Source organism: Nipponia nippon, unplaced genomic scaffold (assembly GCF_047370975.1).
Source record: "Nipponia nippon isolate SJK-2023a ecotype South Korea unplaced genomic scaffold, ASM4737097v1 scaffold_3, whole genome shotgun sequence".
Lineage (NCBI taxonomy): Eukaryota > Metazoa > Chordata > Aves > Pelecaniformes > Threskiornithidae > Nipponia > Nipponia nippon.
In genome coordinates, this window is record NW_028262347.1 from 89,228,710 (window position 1) to 89,244,608 (window position 15,899).

The 15,899-nt window shown below is 49.2% G+C and overlaps 1 protein-coding gene across 4 annotated transcripts in view; it reads left to right on the top strand.

The window, feature by feature from the left end:
- The first annotated feature begins 13,703 nt into the window (after nt 1-13,703).
- Nucleotides 13,704-15,899, top strand: part of ADAMTS14 (ADAM metallopeptidase with thrombospondin type 1 motif 14) — a 34,991-nt gene continuing 32,795 nt past the window's right edge. For all 4 annotated transcript variants that reach the window (XM_087767120.1, XM_087767121.1, XM_087767122.1 and 1 more), the window contains exons 1-2: nt 13,704-13,817; nt 14,232-14,653. In XM_087767120.1, the coding sequence (XP_087623246.1) occupies nt 13,745-13,817; nt 14,232-14,653 (495 nt within the window). In that variant the 5' untranslated portion in view covers nt 13,704-13,744. The remainder of the gene's footprint in view (nt 13,818-14,231; nt 14,654-15,899) is intronic.

The following is a 15,899-nucleotide window of genomic DNA, read 5'->3' on the forward strand; positions in this document are numbered from 1 at the left end:
TTTGAAAAGCGGCTCTGAAATGCTGGGATGCCATTGCATGAATTTGGTGGATGCATGGAATCGTGCCAGATTTTTCAAGACTATTCTCACTTTCTCCTTATACTAGTACAGCATACACACACAAATATATATATATATACACACACACATATGTGTATATACATGCATAGATGCGCAAATATACATATACATGTATATATATATGCATATATATACATAAATATATATAGACACATACAGAGGTATATATTTATGGGTCCATGTGTGCATATATATGTATATCTGGAGCCATAAACACTTGTAGCCTGGATTAGGACTCAGAGAGATCCTGGTCACTGCAGACCTGACTATTTTTAAAGTTTGGGAATCTTTGTTGGTTCTTCCCTATTTTTTTAGCTGTGGAGGCGGCTGGGGGGAAAGGCAGCCATGGTGCCAGGTTTGGGGCTCCCCGCTGCCCCCCTTGACCTGCCTTTTCAGTGCCAAGGTGATGCTGGGGGGGGCAGGGGTTTAGCTGCTCAGCAAAGGGTAGACTTAAAAGCATAATTAATGTAGGGATTTATGTATGTGTTTTAAGAAAAGGAGAAAGAGGGAAGAGTGAAAAATAAAGTTAATCAAAACAAGGTGCAAATGAAGCCTCCAGTGCCCCCTTTCCCTTGCAGTGGAGGGAGAGGAGCCTGGTGGCTGAGGGGACGATGGAGAAGTTGCTGGTACGGGTGGGAGCCAGGACGGAGGGATGATAAAATAGGATGGGGAGCACAAAAGCAGGAGCACACACACTGTCTCTCCCAGCAGCTGCTTTCACCTGCTGCCAGTGGCGGGGGGCGCAGGCAGCAGAAATTCAAAAGCAGAGGGTGGAAAGAAAAATATCATTTTTCATACCAAAAATAGCAAGGGATGCTTTTTCTTAAACATTGGGATGGATCCTGCTGTGGCTGCGAGAGCCCTGATTCCCACAGGGTCCCTCGTTCTTTTTGACTTAACCACACGTTTTGGTTTTACTTTTTTTTTTTAAATGCAGAAACACCTGCCTGAATATTTTGTCCCTCACTGGGTATTTCAGTGTTTGGATAATTTGCTGCTGCTGTAGTAGGACAGTTGACTTTTAGCTATTTGCAAGAGGCCTTAATGCTATTTTTTCCTCCTTTTTTTTCTTTTTAACAGAGCACATGCTCTCCATCTCCACAGTACAGTACATCTGCATTTATTCTGCCTTACTAAAGAAATTACCTGTGGGCTCCTTTTCTTTCAACCAGGCTGCAGATCCATTCCCCTTCTCCTACCCCCAGCAGCAACCCTTGGAAGTCCTGCTTAATAGCCGTGCTTAATTAGGCAGGGGTTTTAATTGCTTAGGAAATCCCAGCCCCTTTAATCTTGATAATGAAGGCTGGAGCTTTGCATTACCTGGACCGGGGGGCTGAAAGGCTTCTTTCCGCTTTCCCACCTTCCTAACAAGCAATTTCCAACGCTAGGCAAAAGCAATTGCCTGGAAAAAAAAAAAAAAAAAAAAGCCTTGGGGATGGAAATGTGTTTGAACACGAAAAATCAACCCTGCTGTATTTATTTCTTCTTTTCCCCAGGGGGGGAAGGCAAAAACCTAGCTCGCTCTCCCAGATAATAAGTTAAACCCAGCTCTGAATGGGTTTGGGGGGGGGGGGAGGGTGTGTGTTTCAGCTGAAGATCTCATTGCAAGGCAGGGAGGAGCCTGGGGGGGATCCCAGTGTGGGGGAATGGCTGGGAGATGGGGCACAGCATCCTCAAGGGCGCTGGGTGACCTGGTCACCATCAATTCTCCCATCCTGATCGCTGCAGTAAATTGATTTTCTGCAAATTCAGGTCATGGTTTCACTTCTTCCCATCATTCCAACCAGCCATGGTTGCACCACCAAGCTCTGCCGAGATATTCGGTTGTGCATCTCCGTCCTGACCTCCAGGACTTTCCTACCCTCAGCATCCTCCGTGGGCTCAGCACATCCCCTCTGAGCTACGGTTTCGCTGCTTGCTGGCGGCAAAAGGCTCGTGGGGTCGCCAGGGGTGCCAGCGCCGTGCTTGCCCCAGCTCTGCCGCTCAGCCCTGCCTGCTGAAACTGCGGCTCTGAGGAAAAGATTGGCAATTGCAAAAGCATTCAGCCCGAAACAAAGCAAACGGGGGTATATATAATATATTATATATAGAGAGAATATAGAATAATTATGGAATGTATATTGTATATTATTATATGTAATATATGGTATATAGCAAGTATTGTGTATTATGTATCTTGTATATAGTGTATATATTATATAGATTTTATATATTATATATAACATGTAATTATACAATAATATAAAATACATATTCTATAATTATTCTATAGAATATAATGTATAATAGATATTCTGTATAGCAATGCATATATATATAATATATTCTATATAATATATATTCTATATAATATATATTCTATATAATATATAGAATATAAATATAAAGATATATTTAAAAACCAGCTGTTAGTAAGATGGGGTTAATGAGCTGACCTCCAGCCTCATTGGGGTATATTCCCTGCCAGGAGCAGCACTTAGGCAGGCAGGGAGGCATCAGCAAGGCGGGTCTGCAGACAAAAATACTTACCAAGAAGAAACTTAAAGGGTGTTTTTATATTTAAAAAAAAATGCTATTTTCCATAGGCTGGGTCTGCTAGCTGACCTTTTCACTGCAAATCACTTAACACGAGGTTCAGGGAGCAAAACAAGCCTTTATTTGTTTCACCTTTTTATTTGTTTCACCTCTTTATTACTCCGGAGTCCTATTTACCCTGTTTTTTCAGAGCCAGCTTTGCTCGGCTGGGGAAAGCCCATGGAAGGACAACTCATTGATTGATTTCATTGATTTTCATGAAAACTGGTTCTCTGCAGGTTTCTGACCCTTGGTTAACTGCGTTATACTTCTATTTCTCTGCTACCCCCGTCGTCTTGTTCAGGACTTTGAGCGTGGGAATACAGCCGAGGGGATCCAAGGTTATTTTGGGGCAGATAAGTAAATGTTTACATCCCAGCCAGCAGTCCTAAGGGATTGATTTCAGAGCAGGAAATGCAGATGTCTGGCTGGTTTTCTGCTATACTGGCCTGATGGTATAGCACCCATCCATATAGCAGATGGTATAACATCTCGGTGTTCATCCCAGGTCTGCATCTCGTTTCCATGAGGGCATCCCTACAGCTCTGGGTATCACTGCCCATTTTTTTTTTTTGCTTTGTTTTATTTACAAGCCCTTTTTCCCAAACCCTCAGGCTCCTGGGGAAATGGGAAAGAGCTGGCTCTGCAGCCATGGGAGCCAGGCTGGCTTTAGGGATGTGATGTCTGGGCTGTCTAAGGATGCAGAGCCAGGCTCCATGGGCGAGGCAAGGGGAGAAGCCACCACCCCTCGAAATCATCCAGCGTCCTGCCATCGCACCCATGTTTGTACACACAGGCTGGGGTGGGTCATGGAAACTCTTAACATTGTGTAAAAAAACCCCAAAATACCCAGCCCTTATTCTGCCTATGGAAAAAGTTATTCGCGGCATTGAAAATGTTCTTTGTGGCAACAGCTCTGATGGAGCCTGAAAGAGATGAGAATATTTTGAAAACGGGACCACAGCTGCCTTAATAAATAGTGCTAGCCTGTGCCAGAGAAAATATATATATTTTATATATATTTTTATATATGTATATATATATAGCTGTAGGAGTGAATTTAAAGGCTGCCATGCTGGCACAGCCTTGCCCATATGCACCAGGCTGGACTGCATCATTTTCTCAGAGAAATCAGGGCACTGCATCCCCATCAATGCCTCCCTCCCCACAGGGCTGGGACCTGCAGTCTTAAGGGCACCTGTGCTGAGTGAGGGCAAATTGTCCCCAGGTGGGACCTGCTTTACACCCCTCCCCAGGAGCTGGAATCAAAGCTGGGGGCACCAGGAGCTCCCCCCAATTTCTGCTTGCAGAGCAGTGATGTTTGCATTTCTCCCCATGCCGCTCAGGAAGCCTTGAGCACAGAGCAAAGGAGGGACGCTTGCTCCTGCACGCCAAAATACCCTGGATCATCATCAAAGAGGTTTTTTTTGGCCAGTTTGGGAGTCCAGCTCCGTTGTTGTAAAAGCAGTGAGTGATTTTATTACTTTTTTTCCTTCTTTCTGGCTGCAGCGTGGGGGTAACGTGGCAACGGTGACTTTTGTAGCTGTGCTCTGCTACTGGCTAAAGAGATTATTTTTTAAATGGATAATATTGTAGTTATTTATATTTCTATTTGCCTTCCCATTCCTGAGGGTTTGGTGTATGCTGATATACCCTTTCCAGGTTTTTTTCTGCAGTAGATGTGCTGTACTTCTGCTCTTTTCACATAGCAAAGGTCACAAATAAGGGTATAATTAAAAAACCCACCTATATATAATGAGACATGATGAACCCGTAACCGTTGGCAGTGCTAAATGGTATTCGCTATCCATACAGGGATAAAAGCTGTCTTTTAAATCCCTATTAGAACATATTTTAATATAAAATGCTTATAAAAAAAAAAGAGGAAAACCTTTTTGGAACTGAATAAAAGCCCCGTGACTTGATCTGTGGGAAGTTCAGGGTCGAAAGCTGCCTCGTAAGCAGAGGTACACTCTAATTCCTTGCGTGTGCAAGGGCATCGGTGCTATGCAATGGGTACAGACGTGTTTTCTCACTGCTCAGCCTTTGCGTTTGGATGGAGCTTGTTTCTTGTGAGCAATATTTTAGTGGAGAGTTGCACCCTGTTCATCCATGTGTACCCTTAGATCAGCTGCCTCCCTCCATGGAAAGCCAAGCTTTCTGGCAGAAACTATTTTCTGGAGAATAATAATACATATAATAAACATGTGCAATAAATAAATACATAAATTCTCTGGATGGGGGGGTGAAAAGGTGGCCAGGGACCACATCCCAGCTCCCTTGTCCCCCTCCAAAACTCCCCTGAATAAGACAACCTGTGAGACCCCTGCTATTTTGTTAAGATTATTGACAGGCTGATTTTTTTGACTCAAAAATATGCACAAATACAGCTGTTCCTGGCCAGATTCTCCTTTTCTGCATCTGTCCATCAGACAGGGGCCCTGGCAAAGGGACCCCTCTTTGGGCTTAACAGAGGTAAAAGGAATGGGGCTCCTCTTACCTCAGCCGGGGTCCTGTCCCCCCCCCTTCTGGGTGAGTAGAAATCCTTGGAAGCTTAACTACAAGTGTCTTTATGTTTTTTCATACATCGAAAGGGGAAAATATGCCGAGGAGCCAATATTCCACTGGCACGTGGAACTGCAAGGGGAAACCTGCCGCAGCCCCAGATAATCACCGCAGCTATCAGGGGCTTCAGGGCTGTGTTTTTTTTTAAAAAAAACCAACCCTTTTTTCCTATTTTCTCCACCCAGCTGTGGCAGCTCTGCTTAATATAAAATGTCAGATGCACCCCAGTCCCACGGACATCAGCTTTCCAAGTACCAATTCAGGAGTATTACCTAACCGTCAGTGAAAATAAAGCATGTTTTGGGGCTGGGGGTAATATAATTTCTGTTTACTGCAGCACGGGAAGAGGCTGAGGTCAGGGGAGCTGTCGGTGGGCCGGGATGACAGCAATGCTGGGGAGGCGCGTGCTGGCACAAGGCCACCGCAAATAGCTCTGACATAAAATAATAATAATAATAATAATTTCCATGTTTTTCTTTCTATGATGTACCTCTCCAGCAGAACCCCCCGATGAAACCGTTGGACCTCTGCAAAGAGAGTGCATCTGTGTTTCATTTTATAGCTGAAGAATAGTAATTAAGATGCTTTTGCGGAGCCAGGGCCTAGAAAACTAAAAATAAAAGCCATATAGGCGCACCATAAAATTTCCTTTCCCCCCCTCTGTTCTCACCCTCCCAGCCCCATCAGAGCCCTATGCATGGCTCATTTTGGGGCCAAGCCCCCAATCATTTTGCAGAATGGAGCAGCAGGTCCGGGGTGTGCTGCGGAGGCAGGAATAAATCACAGGCTAAAAGGGGATGCTGCAGAGAAGGGGGATTTTTGGCTACATCCAGAAGAGCAATGCAAACGCCGTCCTGTGTAGAGGGGAAAGCATCCCTGCAGGCAGCAAGGGGAGGTTTTCTGGAGCCGCAAAAATTGGGGGCATCATGCAAAGCATCGGGGTTGGCTCTTTTCTTGCAGCGAAGTATGTACAAACCATGGTCCCCAGGCTTGAAATGACTTTCCTCCTCTCTTTCTCACATTTGACCTGTGAATATTGCAGGGAAAAAAAAAAAAGCTGTTTTCTGGCCCTCCACCACCTCAGGGTGCTTCTGGCCCCACGCAAATGAAAAATTAATTTTCCCCAGCTTGAGCTGAAAGCACTGAAAGAGGAGATGGGGCTCAATGAGATTCACTCAAAAGCGCTTGCTGGCTGGCAGGGGTCATGCCGGAATGATAACCATCAGCCGAAGGGATGAGTGAGGCCCTGGGGGATGGGGAAATGCTCAATGGCTAGCTTAAAGAGGCAAAAAAAAAAAAAAAAAAAAAAAAGATTTGGGTTTTACACACCAGTAAGCTTAATTTTAGCAGGAGGATGATTAAAAATTAATAAGATGGTCAATGTGTGGAGAGGGGAAGGCGCATCTGGGGGGATGCTGGGCAAGGCTAACCTAGTTTGTGCTGGGCCTCAATGGGAAAAACGTTGCTGTAAATAAAGGAAAGGGCTGGGGATGCCAAGAGAGTGGGAAGGGATGGATGTCTCCCACCAGCCAGCCCCCTGGCATGGGTGCATATTTCAGCAGGGACAGCTCGTCTCCCCAGAGACGAAGCGATGCTGGTGGGATGTGGGCGATGCCGGGGTCAGCATCCCACCCCCCGGGTGGTCCGAGCCGTGGCCGCTTGCTGGCTCAGAGAGCCTTTAACAACCCTCTGGGTCCCAAGGATACAGAGTATATATATTTCTCTTGGATGCCACAGCGATCAGGTGGCTTTAAGCCTCTATGTAGGCACTGTGTTTTTGGGAAGGAGCGGTTAAATAGGTTTCCGCTCGTCACGGTGGGGAGCCCCTCACCCAGGCGTCTGGGCTGGCCAGGCTGCTGGCTTCTTTAAACTGAGGTGGTGCTGAACACCTGAACTCCTCTGCGGTCCCGCTGACTCGGAGTTCAACATCTGCTGCAGCTGGGCTCCGTGTTGCATTACAATTGGAAAACAAGGTTTTGGGGGGTTTGTTTTTTGCTTTCCTATCGGCGGGACCCAGCCACGCCGGCGGAGCTTTCTCCGCAAACCTTGCAGCACGGTTCCTAGAAGGAGAGCAACTTTTTCCCTCCTCTTTTCCAAGCCTTCACCGCTGACAGTAGGGGCTGGAAGCCATCCAAGGCTGTCGGTATAAATCTCGCTGACCTTGTTTCACCATCCCTTAACTTGCAGTTCAGCATCTCCCATCAGCTGGCGTCGACTTCCACTTTCTGGCTCATTTATTCCTTTTTCAGCTTTACAGTTTCATTTCCCAGGCTTGTCTGTTCATCCCTGGGTGGGCAGGGGGCGGAGGGGGGACTCCTGGCCCCTAAAAACCTCCCAGGTTTGTCCCTGTGAGGTTGCCAAAGCAAATATCTCACAGGAATTTGGAGATGCAGCCATAATCAAGTGCTCTGCAAGAAGACATGCTTTAGGGATGAGCCTGAGCCTGGCTCGCAGGAGAAGCAATGCTCGGAGGTGCAGTGCGATGTGGTTAGGTGGGAATAGCAGGAGATGCTTCCCCTCTGATCGGGAAGGGCTCTGATCCCAGCAAATGCTGCCCGGTGCCATCAGGAGGATGCGTGTGCCAGTAGGGTTTGTGCTCTGTCCCCGTCTTGGTGCAGGGTGTGCATCTGTATGGGAATTTATCACCCTCCAGAGGGTTCTTGCTGTTGTCCTTCATGCATTATTTCCATCTTTCTGCGATAACTTGATGTTGTGTTTGCTGGCCAGCTGTTTCCAGGGGTCATTGACTGCAGGGGAACAGCCTCATGCCACATGCTCGTGGGATGCTGGCCTTGCTGAGGAAGCAGAGAAGCCAGTAGCCTTTGGATATGTGGGCTGTGGATTGGCAAGTATTGGGAAGAGAGTAGGACCTTGTACCATGGGACTTCACCACGGTTTCCCATCCCAGCTGGCCCAGCTGCTCTGGAGACCTGGCCCTCCCTTCTGGATCTTGGAAAAGGGCACTGGGAGCCTGAGTGCTCCCAAAAATCCACAGCATCGTGTGCTACTTGCTTCCTAGGTGCTAAATCCATATGAAGAACTTGGTTTTCCACCTGCAGCCAAGTCTCACCTTAAAAAACTGTGATGATGCCAGTGTGTTTGGAGCCTTGTGAAAAAACAGTGCCAGTCGCTGCCACTGTTGCTTGGCTTCGTAATAGCATCCAGCATCTTTGGTATTTTAGCAGGAGGAGTCTGGTGGCAGGATGTATCAGACGTGTATATTTGCATTAGTGCTTTCCCTAAGCAAAGCTTGCGGCTCCGAGTTTTGCATGGGTGTTGCAGGTGCTTGTGTGCAAGGCAGCCAGGGGTGTGCAAGGGAGCCAAAGGGTGTGCAAGGCAGACAGTCATGGCTTTGCTTTTGCACTTCTGGAGAAAAAGCCCAGAAGCCTTTAAGTCGTATCCCCATACCTTTGCAGAGGATTAGGATGGCTAATTGGATTTTATTCAGGGTGCACCGTGAGCTCAGCATCACAGCTAGGGAAAGCGCTGGCCTGAATAGGGAGAGGTCAGAGGAGATCAGAGAAGGCTGTGGAGGGGCATGGCAGCTATCCTCATGTAAGGAAAGGGCTGTAGGAAAACCAAGAAAATCCAAGTAAATGGCACAAAAACTCCTGGGCGTAAGCAGCTGCAAGAAACATTTAGATTAAACAGGAGGAAGAACTTTCCAAGAAAAGAAAAGCAAGACACAGCAAAAAAAAAATCAATATTCTGGGGGCTTGTGGAAGCTCCCTCCATCTTAGGAGGTCTTAAAGCACGGATTAGGGAGAGATCTGCCAGGAATGATCCTGCCTCAGGGCAGCCAGAGACCAGATGATGTGCCTGTCAGCTCTCTGCCTCCTAGAGCAGGGCTTGTGCTTCTCCTCCTCTTCTCCTGGATGAGCACGGCATCTTTGTGACCCTCCTTGGTGGTGTTCCAGCAGCGCTCCTAAAAATCTCCCCAGAAAGAGCTGAAATCCTGGAAAAGGGATGTCTTTCCCCTCTTCGGCTGGGGAGTGCTTCAGAGAGGGAGGGGAAGATGCTCAGGGGGCTTTTCTCTCCAAAGAGCAAGGCTCCCCTCCTGCCACCGGCGCTGCAGCAGTAACTATTTTCTGGTTTAATCTCACGGCGGCTCTGCGTGTCTGAGGGATGAGGTCATGCTCGCTCACCCACAGCCCGCTGGCGCTTTTGCTTCGGTCCCTCTAGTTTGGGGAGCCGGGGGGGTGGGGTGGGTGGGATTGCACTCCCTGCAGAGGCTCTGGGTCCCTGCATGGTGGGGTTTTGGATGTCTCCTTAACCACCAAGCACTGCTGCAGACCTTTCCCCTTTCTCTGTGCATGGATGTGTGTTACATCCAGGGTGGGCATAAGCATCGGGTAAAACCCCCGGCTGTCCCCCCTGCCCATCTTACCTGTGCCGGGATGCTAGTCCATCTCTCCTGGGATGCTAATCCATCTCTCCTGGGGCTCCTGCTTGCTTCTTGCAGCCACTTTTAAAAACACAAACCAAACCAACCGGCTGGAGAAATGCTTTTTCCTTCTTCTTTCTTTTCTTTTATTTATTTTTTTTTTCCCCCACTTTTACCACTCGACAGGAATCAGCCGATCATGAGGCTTTAAATCTCCGGGAAGAAGAAATGTGGTGACTGATGGCTGGAAATACAGCCTTCGCTTCTCGCTCTAGTAGATCCTAGCTCCTAAACTCATGGTAGTATGGGTAGAAAAGCTGGTTTAGGTAATCAGTGGAGATTGCTATGATTTTATTAGACCCTCCAAGAGGCTTGCACGGCTGAGCAAAACAATGGGTGCCCATAAAGACACAAAAAATAGACCCAATTAAGTATTTTATTTTAAGAAATCCTTCCAACCTGGTGTGAAGTTTTTCCCCTCCCTCAAGTTCAGGATTAATTGCACTTGGGGGCCTATAGCCGCATCTACTGCTGGCAGGGAGGGAGCACCCTTTGCGGAGGTTTGGGGCACGTCGCCTGGGCTCCGGCTCCAGATGGTACCCATCTGGGATGGGCAGAGCTTGGTCACACTGCATCTCTCCAGGACGGGCAGAGTTTGGGTACCGCCAGATAAAAATCAGGCTTTGGGAATACACGCTGGAGTCTCCTAGAGGGAAAACAATCTGGTTTGGGGTTTTAAAAGCAGCAGCTGTTGGCAGCCTTCTTCTCTGGAAGCTGGAAAGAAAAACTGCTCCTCCCCAGACCTAGAGGTCACCTAGTAAATGGGAAAGTCCCTGAAAAGATGTTACTGGCAAAGCTCAGGGCTAAAGAGAGGAGCGCCTGTTGAATCAGAAAGCAGAATTACAAAGTTTATTATAGATGGAGGAAACGGGAGCTCGAGATAAAATAGCATTCGAGGAGGGGAAAACAGGAAAAGGCTCCATTTGAACTCAAAAACAGAAAGGAAAAGGTTAAGCCTAAAGTCAAGGAGAAGGGTCGGGGCAGAGTGAAAGGCTGGGAGGGGAAAGGTGAAGCTCGGAGTCAAAGAGGAGAATAGAGGGGCCAAAGCAAAGGGGAAGGACATAGGAGGGAAAGGACAAGCAGGGAAGGAAAGAAAAGGACAAAATGGGGGTTGAGGGGCTGGGGTTGCTGCAGGGGTTGCTTCTCCTCAGCTGCAGCTGAAATGGGGTGTTGCAGGGCTTTTGGGGGGCAAGAGTGAATGTGTTGGTGGGGAAAAGAAGCTGGGATGTCTGTGTACCCACCCGGCCACCTTGGCCAAGTCCCCTCTGGGGTGTGTGAGACACTCTGAGTCTCCTCCTGCCCAGCTTGGGGTGATGCTGTAACGCAGTCACTGTCTCCCCTCTCTGTTATTAATTTATTATAAAAAATTAAATGTTTGCAGATCTTGATTTAGCTTTCCTAGCAAGAAACATCCCATATTGCTTTCCCATCCTCTCTTTATGCTGGGAATTGGGAGGACAAAGGCTGGAAAGAAGAGCAACTTTTTGTTTTTAAATGATGGTGTATTGGTAGAGACAACACAAAAATCCACTTGCAGTGGTCGATCATTTTAATATTTCAGGCAGGTAAGACCAACGGGTAGGGCTGATACCACTGCAAGGGTGAAAAATTAATATCTCAGCATCTTGGAGCTCATGAGATCCACTTAAGGGTCGTCTTCTTCCCACCATGTGTAGCAGGCTATAGGATCGGTACCCTAGACCATTTCTTTATTACCTTTAGAAGGTCCGCACGTGGGGGGAGTTGCATGTCAGTCCAAGGCCATCATTGTTCAGCCAGATTTACGCTGCCGAAGCCAACGGTTTGGTGACGCTGGGGAAGCATTAATGGTCTAGAGGGACTGGATGAGTTCCTGGATGAAGAAATAGTTTCTGCCTCTGCAAAAAAGTAATTAAATGATATTTTGTGGAGCCGTTCTTCACAAGTAAAATATGCTCTTTATTACGTGTTTTGGCATAAATCTATTTAGTCATAATTAGGGCTTGTTCCAGCTTTAATGTTCTAATGGGTGCATATCTGCCTAAATCACCTAAAATGCTTGGAGCACAAATTCTTTTTCTATCTTAAATGCGAAGAATCTCTTACATATCACTTCTTGTGTTTAATTATGTATTGCACTATGCAACAGAAGCACGCAAAGATTTAGTTTAGGAAATAAAATCTGTTCTTCCAACTTGAAATTCTCTTTCTCTAGCTGAAGTAAGCTTATTAATCTCTTTTTCCGCAGGTATCTTGTGGCTTTACGTACTGGGTTTTTTTGCTTGGATTTTGATCCCTGAGACTCCTCTCCCCTCCTCTCCTCAAAACCCAACCCAATCACCCAGCTAGAAAGCAAGGCTCTTCACCCTCACCTGCAGCTCCAGAGCGATGCTTTGTCAGCACCCATTCTACATAACACAACCAGAGAGCACTGAAGTACCGCTTCCCTCAGCACTTCACCAGGAACGGCCGCAGCAGGACCATCTCCAAGGGGTTCCCTGTCCCCGCGCGTGGATCCTTCCTCCGGCACCCAACAGCCCCACCATCCACCCACATCCACAGTGCAGGTAAGCTTTCCAAAAGTCAGCTTTTCTCACATGGTCGTCCTCTCCTGCCGCTCCTGGCATCACTGTGCTGCTGGGCTGGGAGCAAAGCTCCAACCAAGGTCCTACCAAGAGATCCAAAATAATAATCCTAACGGTAGAGCTGATGTGAAGTTTGCAGCCTGGCACGTTGTTTTCCCTGCTCACCTTGTCCATGGCACTCTGGCTGCTGTGGTGGCTTAGACGACAAGGTCTTCAAGGCAGGGATTACCTCTTAGGACAGGCTTTGCTTCCCTGAGTGTAACCCAAACTGCCCCTGAGGCCCCAGATAAGTATAATCCATGCAGAACCAGCACAACTGGTATTACCGGTGCTGCAGGACAGCCCCCTCCCTGGAGCTGTCCTTAGAGTCCTGTCCAGAATGAGATTTAGAAGAAAAAAAAGAGCTGGACCCAGCAAATGCAAAACGTACCAGGAGGTTTGCTCCTCTGCGTTGATGGAGGTGAGGTTTGGGTAAGAGATGCTGAGAGGCCCTGCTCTGGAGGGCTCTGGTGACCACCCATCCTCTGCCCTGGGCTTTAAGCATTCACATGGTGGGTGTCTTCTGCAACGAAAATAAGCCATGAGAGAAGCCCCTTTACTGGGACATTGGATTTGCTGGAATTCTGCTTATTTTTGGCGGACTACGTAATTTATTTGCCCCTTGTAAGGACAGTAGTGAGGAACCCGATGATGCACAGCACGCACCGAACTGTGCGATGCCTTTTGGAAAACCCAAGAGGTGGTCATCCTTGGGAGAGCCGGCAACGCGGCATCCAGAACCGAGGCGCTGCTCTCATGCAAGCGCCTTCTCCCATCGTATCTCTTCCTAAAAACAGAGAGGAGTAAAAAAAAAACCAAAAACCAAACATCCCAGATGTTTCTAAACAGGATGTTTACCTACACCTCAGGAGGCGGCAGCGGTTTAAGTGCTGGGAGAGGATTTGGCTCTCCCTATGGAGCTCCTCTGTGCGGGGTCCCGCTCCAGCGTGGGGCCAGGGGTGGGTTTTGGGGAGACCCCGAGGGAAGGGGCAGAGCGGGGGGGGCTCCCGGCGCGCCGTGCCTTTGTTCGGGCAGGGCTGGAGCCGAGCGGCCGCGGGGCGGGGAAGGGAGGGAGGGAGGGAGGAGGGAGGGCTGGCAGGCCGGAGCCGCCTGCCCGAAAAGGCTTTTTAAAAAAAAAAATCTTCAAGAAAAGAAGCATCTGAACGCAATCTGAGAACTTTTTTTGATCTTTAAGAAGAAAAAGTAACGGGAAAAAAATTAAAAAAAAATTTAAAAAAATTTAAAATTAAGAAAAATAATTAACCCCCCCCCCCCAACTCCCACCCCTTCTCGCAGACCCTGCCCCCGGCCCGCCCCACGCCGCGCACGGGAGCCCCGGGGGCGGCGGCGGCGGGAGCGGCCCCGGCCCCGGCCCCGGCGGTGGCGGCGGCGGCGGCGGGGGGAGGCGGGCGCCGGGCGCCGCCCGCCCCGCATCCCGCCCGCCCCGCAGCCCGCCGCGCCGCGCCGCCGGCCCCAAATGGATTATCTGCGGCTGGTGCTCTCCTGCCTCGTCCCCCTGCACGGCTGCCTGGCCGCCGGCAGCGCCCCAGGTACGGCCCCTTCCCTGGGATGGGGGGTCCCGGGGGCTGGGGGGGGGGTGGGTGGTGTTTTGACAGGTGGCTTTTGCACCCCGGAGGATGGGGAGAAAGGAGAGGGCTGCCGCCGGCCTGGGGGTTTGGTTTCAATGGGAAACTGGGGGAGATGGAGGTTGGGTGAGAAATAGTTGGCGTGCTTGGCGTGCGAGGGGCACGTCAGCCTGAGTTTATTCTGCTACGTTTGACGGCGCCCGGTTAAAACTACAAAGCGGAGCTGCATCAGGAGGGAAAAGCCGTTGCTGGGCTTATCGAACGCCAGCAGTGCTCGCCAAAGGCTCCCCGAGTTGGGTTGGCCACTGACATCCTGACGCGTGAGCGGGACGCTCCGTGCCTGTCGCCGAGCCCATTCCCTCTGTCTTGCCTCTGCAGAGCTCCTCCTGTCCGGCAAACTCAGCGAGTATGGTGTGATCGTCCCCTTCAGCGCCGATTGCCGAGGCCGCTTCCTCTCGCACGTGGTGTCCGGCGACGCGGTGGCGGGGATCGGCGAAGCCGCCTGTCCCCCGGCCCCGCGCCCGTCCCGCCGCCGCGTCCCCCGCAGCCCTCTGGATGAGTCCCCCCAGCGCCGCGGGGCCGGGGGCCGCTTGCTCTACTTCAACGTCACGGTTTTCGGGAAGGAGCTGCACCTCCGGCTGAGGCCCAACCAGCGGCTGGTGCCACCGGGCGCTGTGGCCGAATGGCAGGAGGATTTTGAGGTGCTTTTCCGAGAACCCCTCCAGCAGCGGTGCCTTTTCATCGGTGACATCTCCGGCATGCCTGGCGCCGCTGTGGCCATCAGCAACTGTGACGGACTGGTAAGCTCGAGGCCGGTGGGGCGGTTTGTGCGTGCTGCCTGTGTTTTGGTGCGGTTTTCTCTTAAGAGGTGGATCGCGGTGTCCTGAAACCTGATTTTTGGGTGGCTGCACCATACGTTGCCATTTACCGGCTGGCTGTTGTGGGTTCCCTTCCCCACGTGGCTTGTGGCGTAAGCAGGGCAGGGTACTACACGTGCGAGCGCTCCATCGTTCCGCTATATGTGCAGCAATGCAGCTGTATTTATTTAAAGGGGTTGAAAAAATTGCCTGTCCCATGCCTGAGCTGCCTCCTGCCCAGAGGTGGACTGTGTCAGATGCCGTTATGCCCGCGGGCTCTGTCCCTGCCTCCAGGATGGGTACCCACGCTGCCGGTGATGCTGCTTCATTCTCGCTCACCCACCTTTTACCTTGGGACTGCTTCAGGAACTTTTTCTCCGCATTTCCCACCTCTTAAATGAGGCCGAGTGACCTCGAGCATCTCCTGAAATCACTGTTAGCGTGCAGTCTCGCTTCTGCTAAGCACCTTTTTGGGGGAGGACCTCTTTTTTTTTTTTTTCCTAATAGCTGATATGCTCAGAGCCTTTTGGTTTTCTGAGTGCAGGGTGAGCGCAGTTCAGCATCGGTAACTTACTGCCTCAGTGCTTGAATTACTTAAATGGCTCGGGTACCTCCTTAGCCCTGGCATCTGGTCTGTCCATGGGTTTCCTACTTTTGATACACTTGAGGAATTTCTTCTTATTTTTTTATACCTTTGGCTCATTGCCCTTCAAATTTCCTTTGAGCCAATTTAATTCTTGTTTTAGGTGCCAGCATTTGCTGTTTTCTCCTGGTACCACTTAGGTTACTCCTGGGTTGGAATAAATGTCTTATTTTGCTTTTTTTATATATATTTCTTTTTTTGGTTGTTTTATTCTGGGAGTTCCTTAGCCAATTTTGGCTGCTAGCACAAACAATTTGGCATTCCTTTCTTTTTATATAGCGCCTGGTGTTACTATAAAAGCAGAAATGATAGAGCAGCACAGCTAGAAATACGTAGTTCGCCTACATATAGCAGTTTATTTTTTTGCCAACAATTTTAGTACATAATCCACACCTTTTGAAGCATCTTTTTTGGAACTGGATGAAGCTGTGAGTTTGCAGAAATTTCTCCGCAACATGGATCACGCTGGGGCTGGCGAATTTGGGCAGGCTTGAAAGCTTTAAAGGTATTTCCTATAGCTCCAGCAAGCAACTAGTAGTGCTGCGC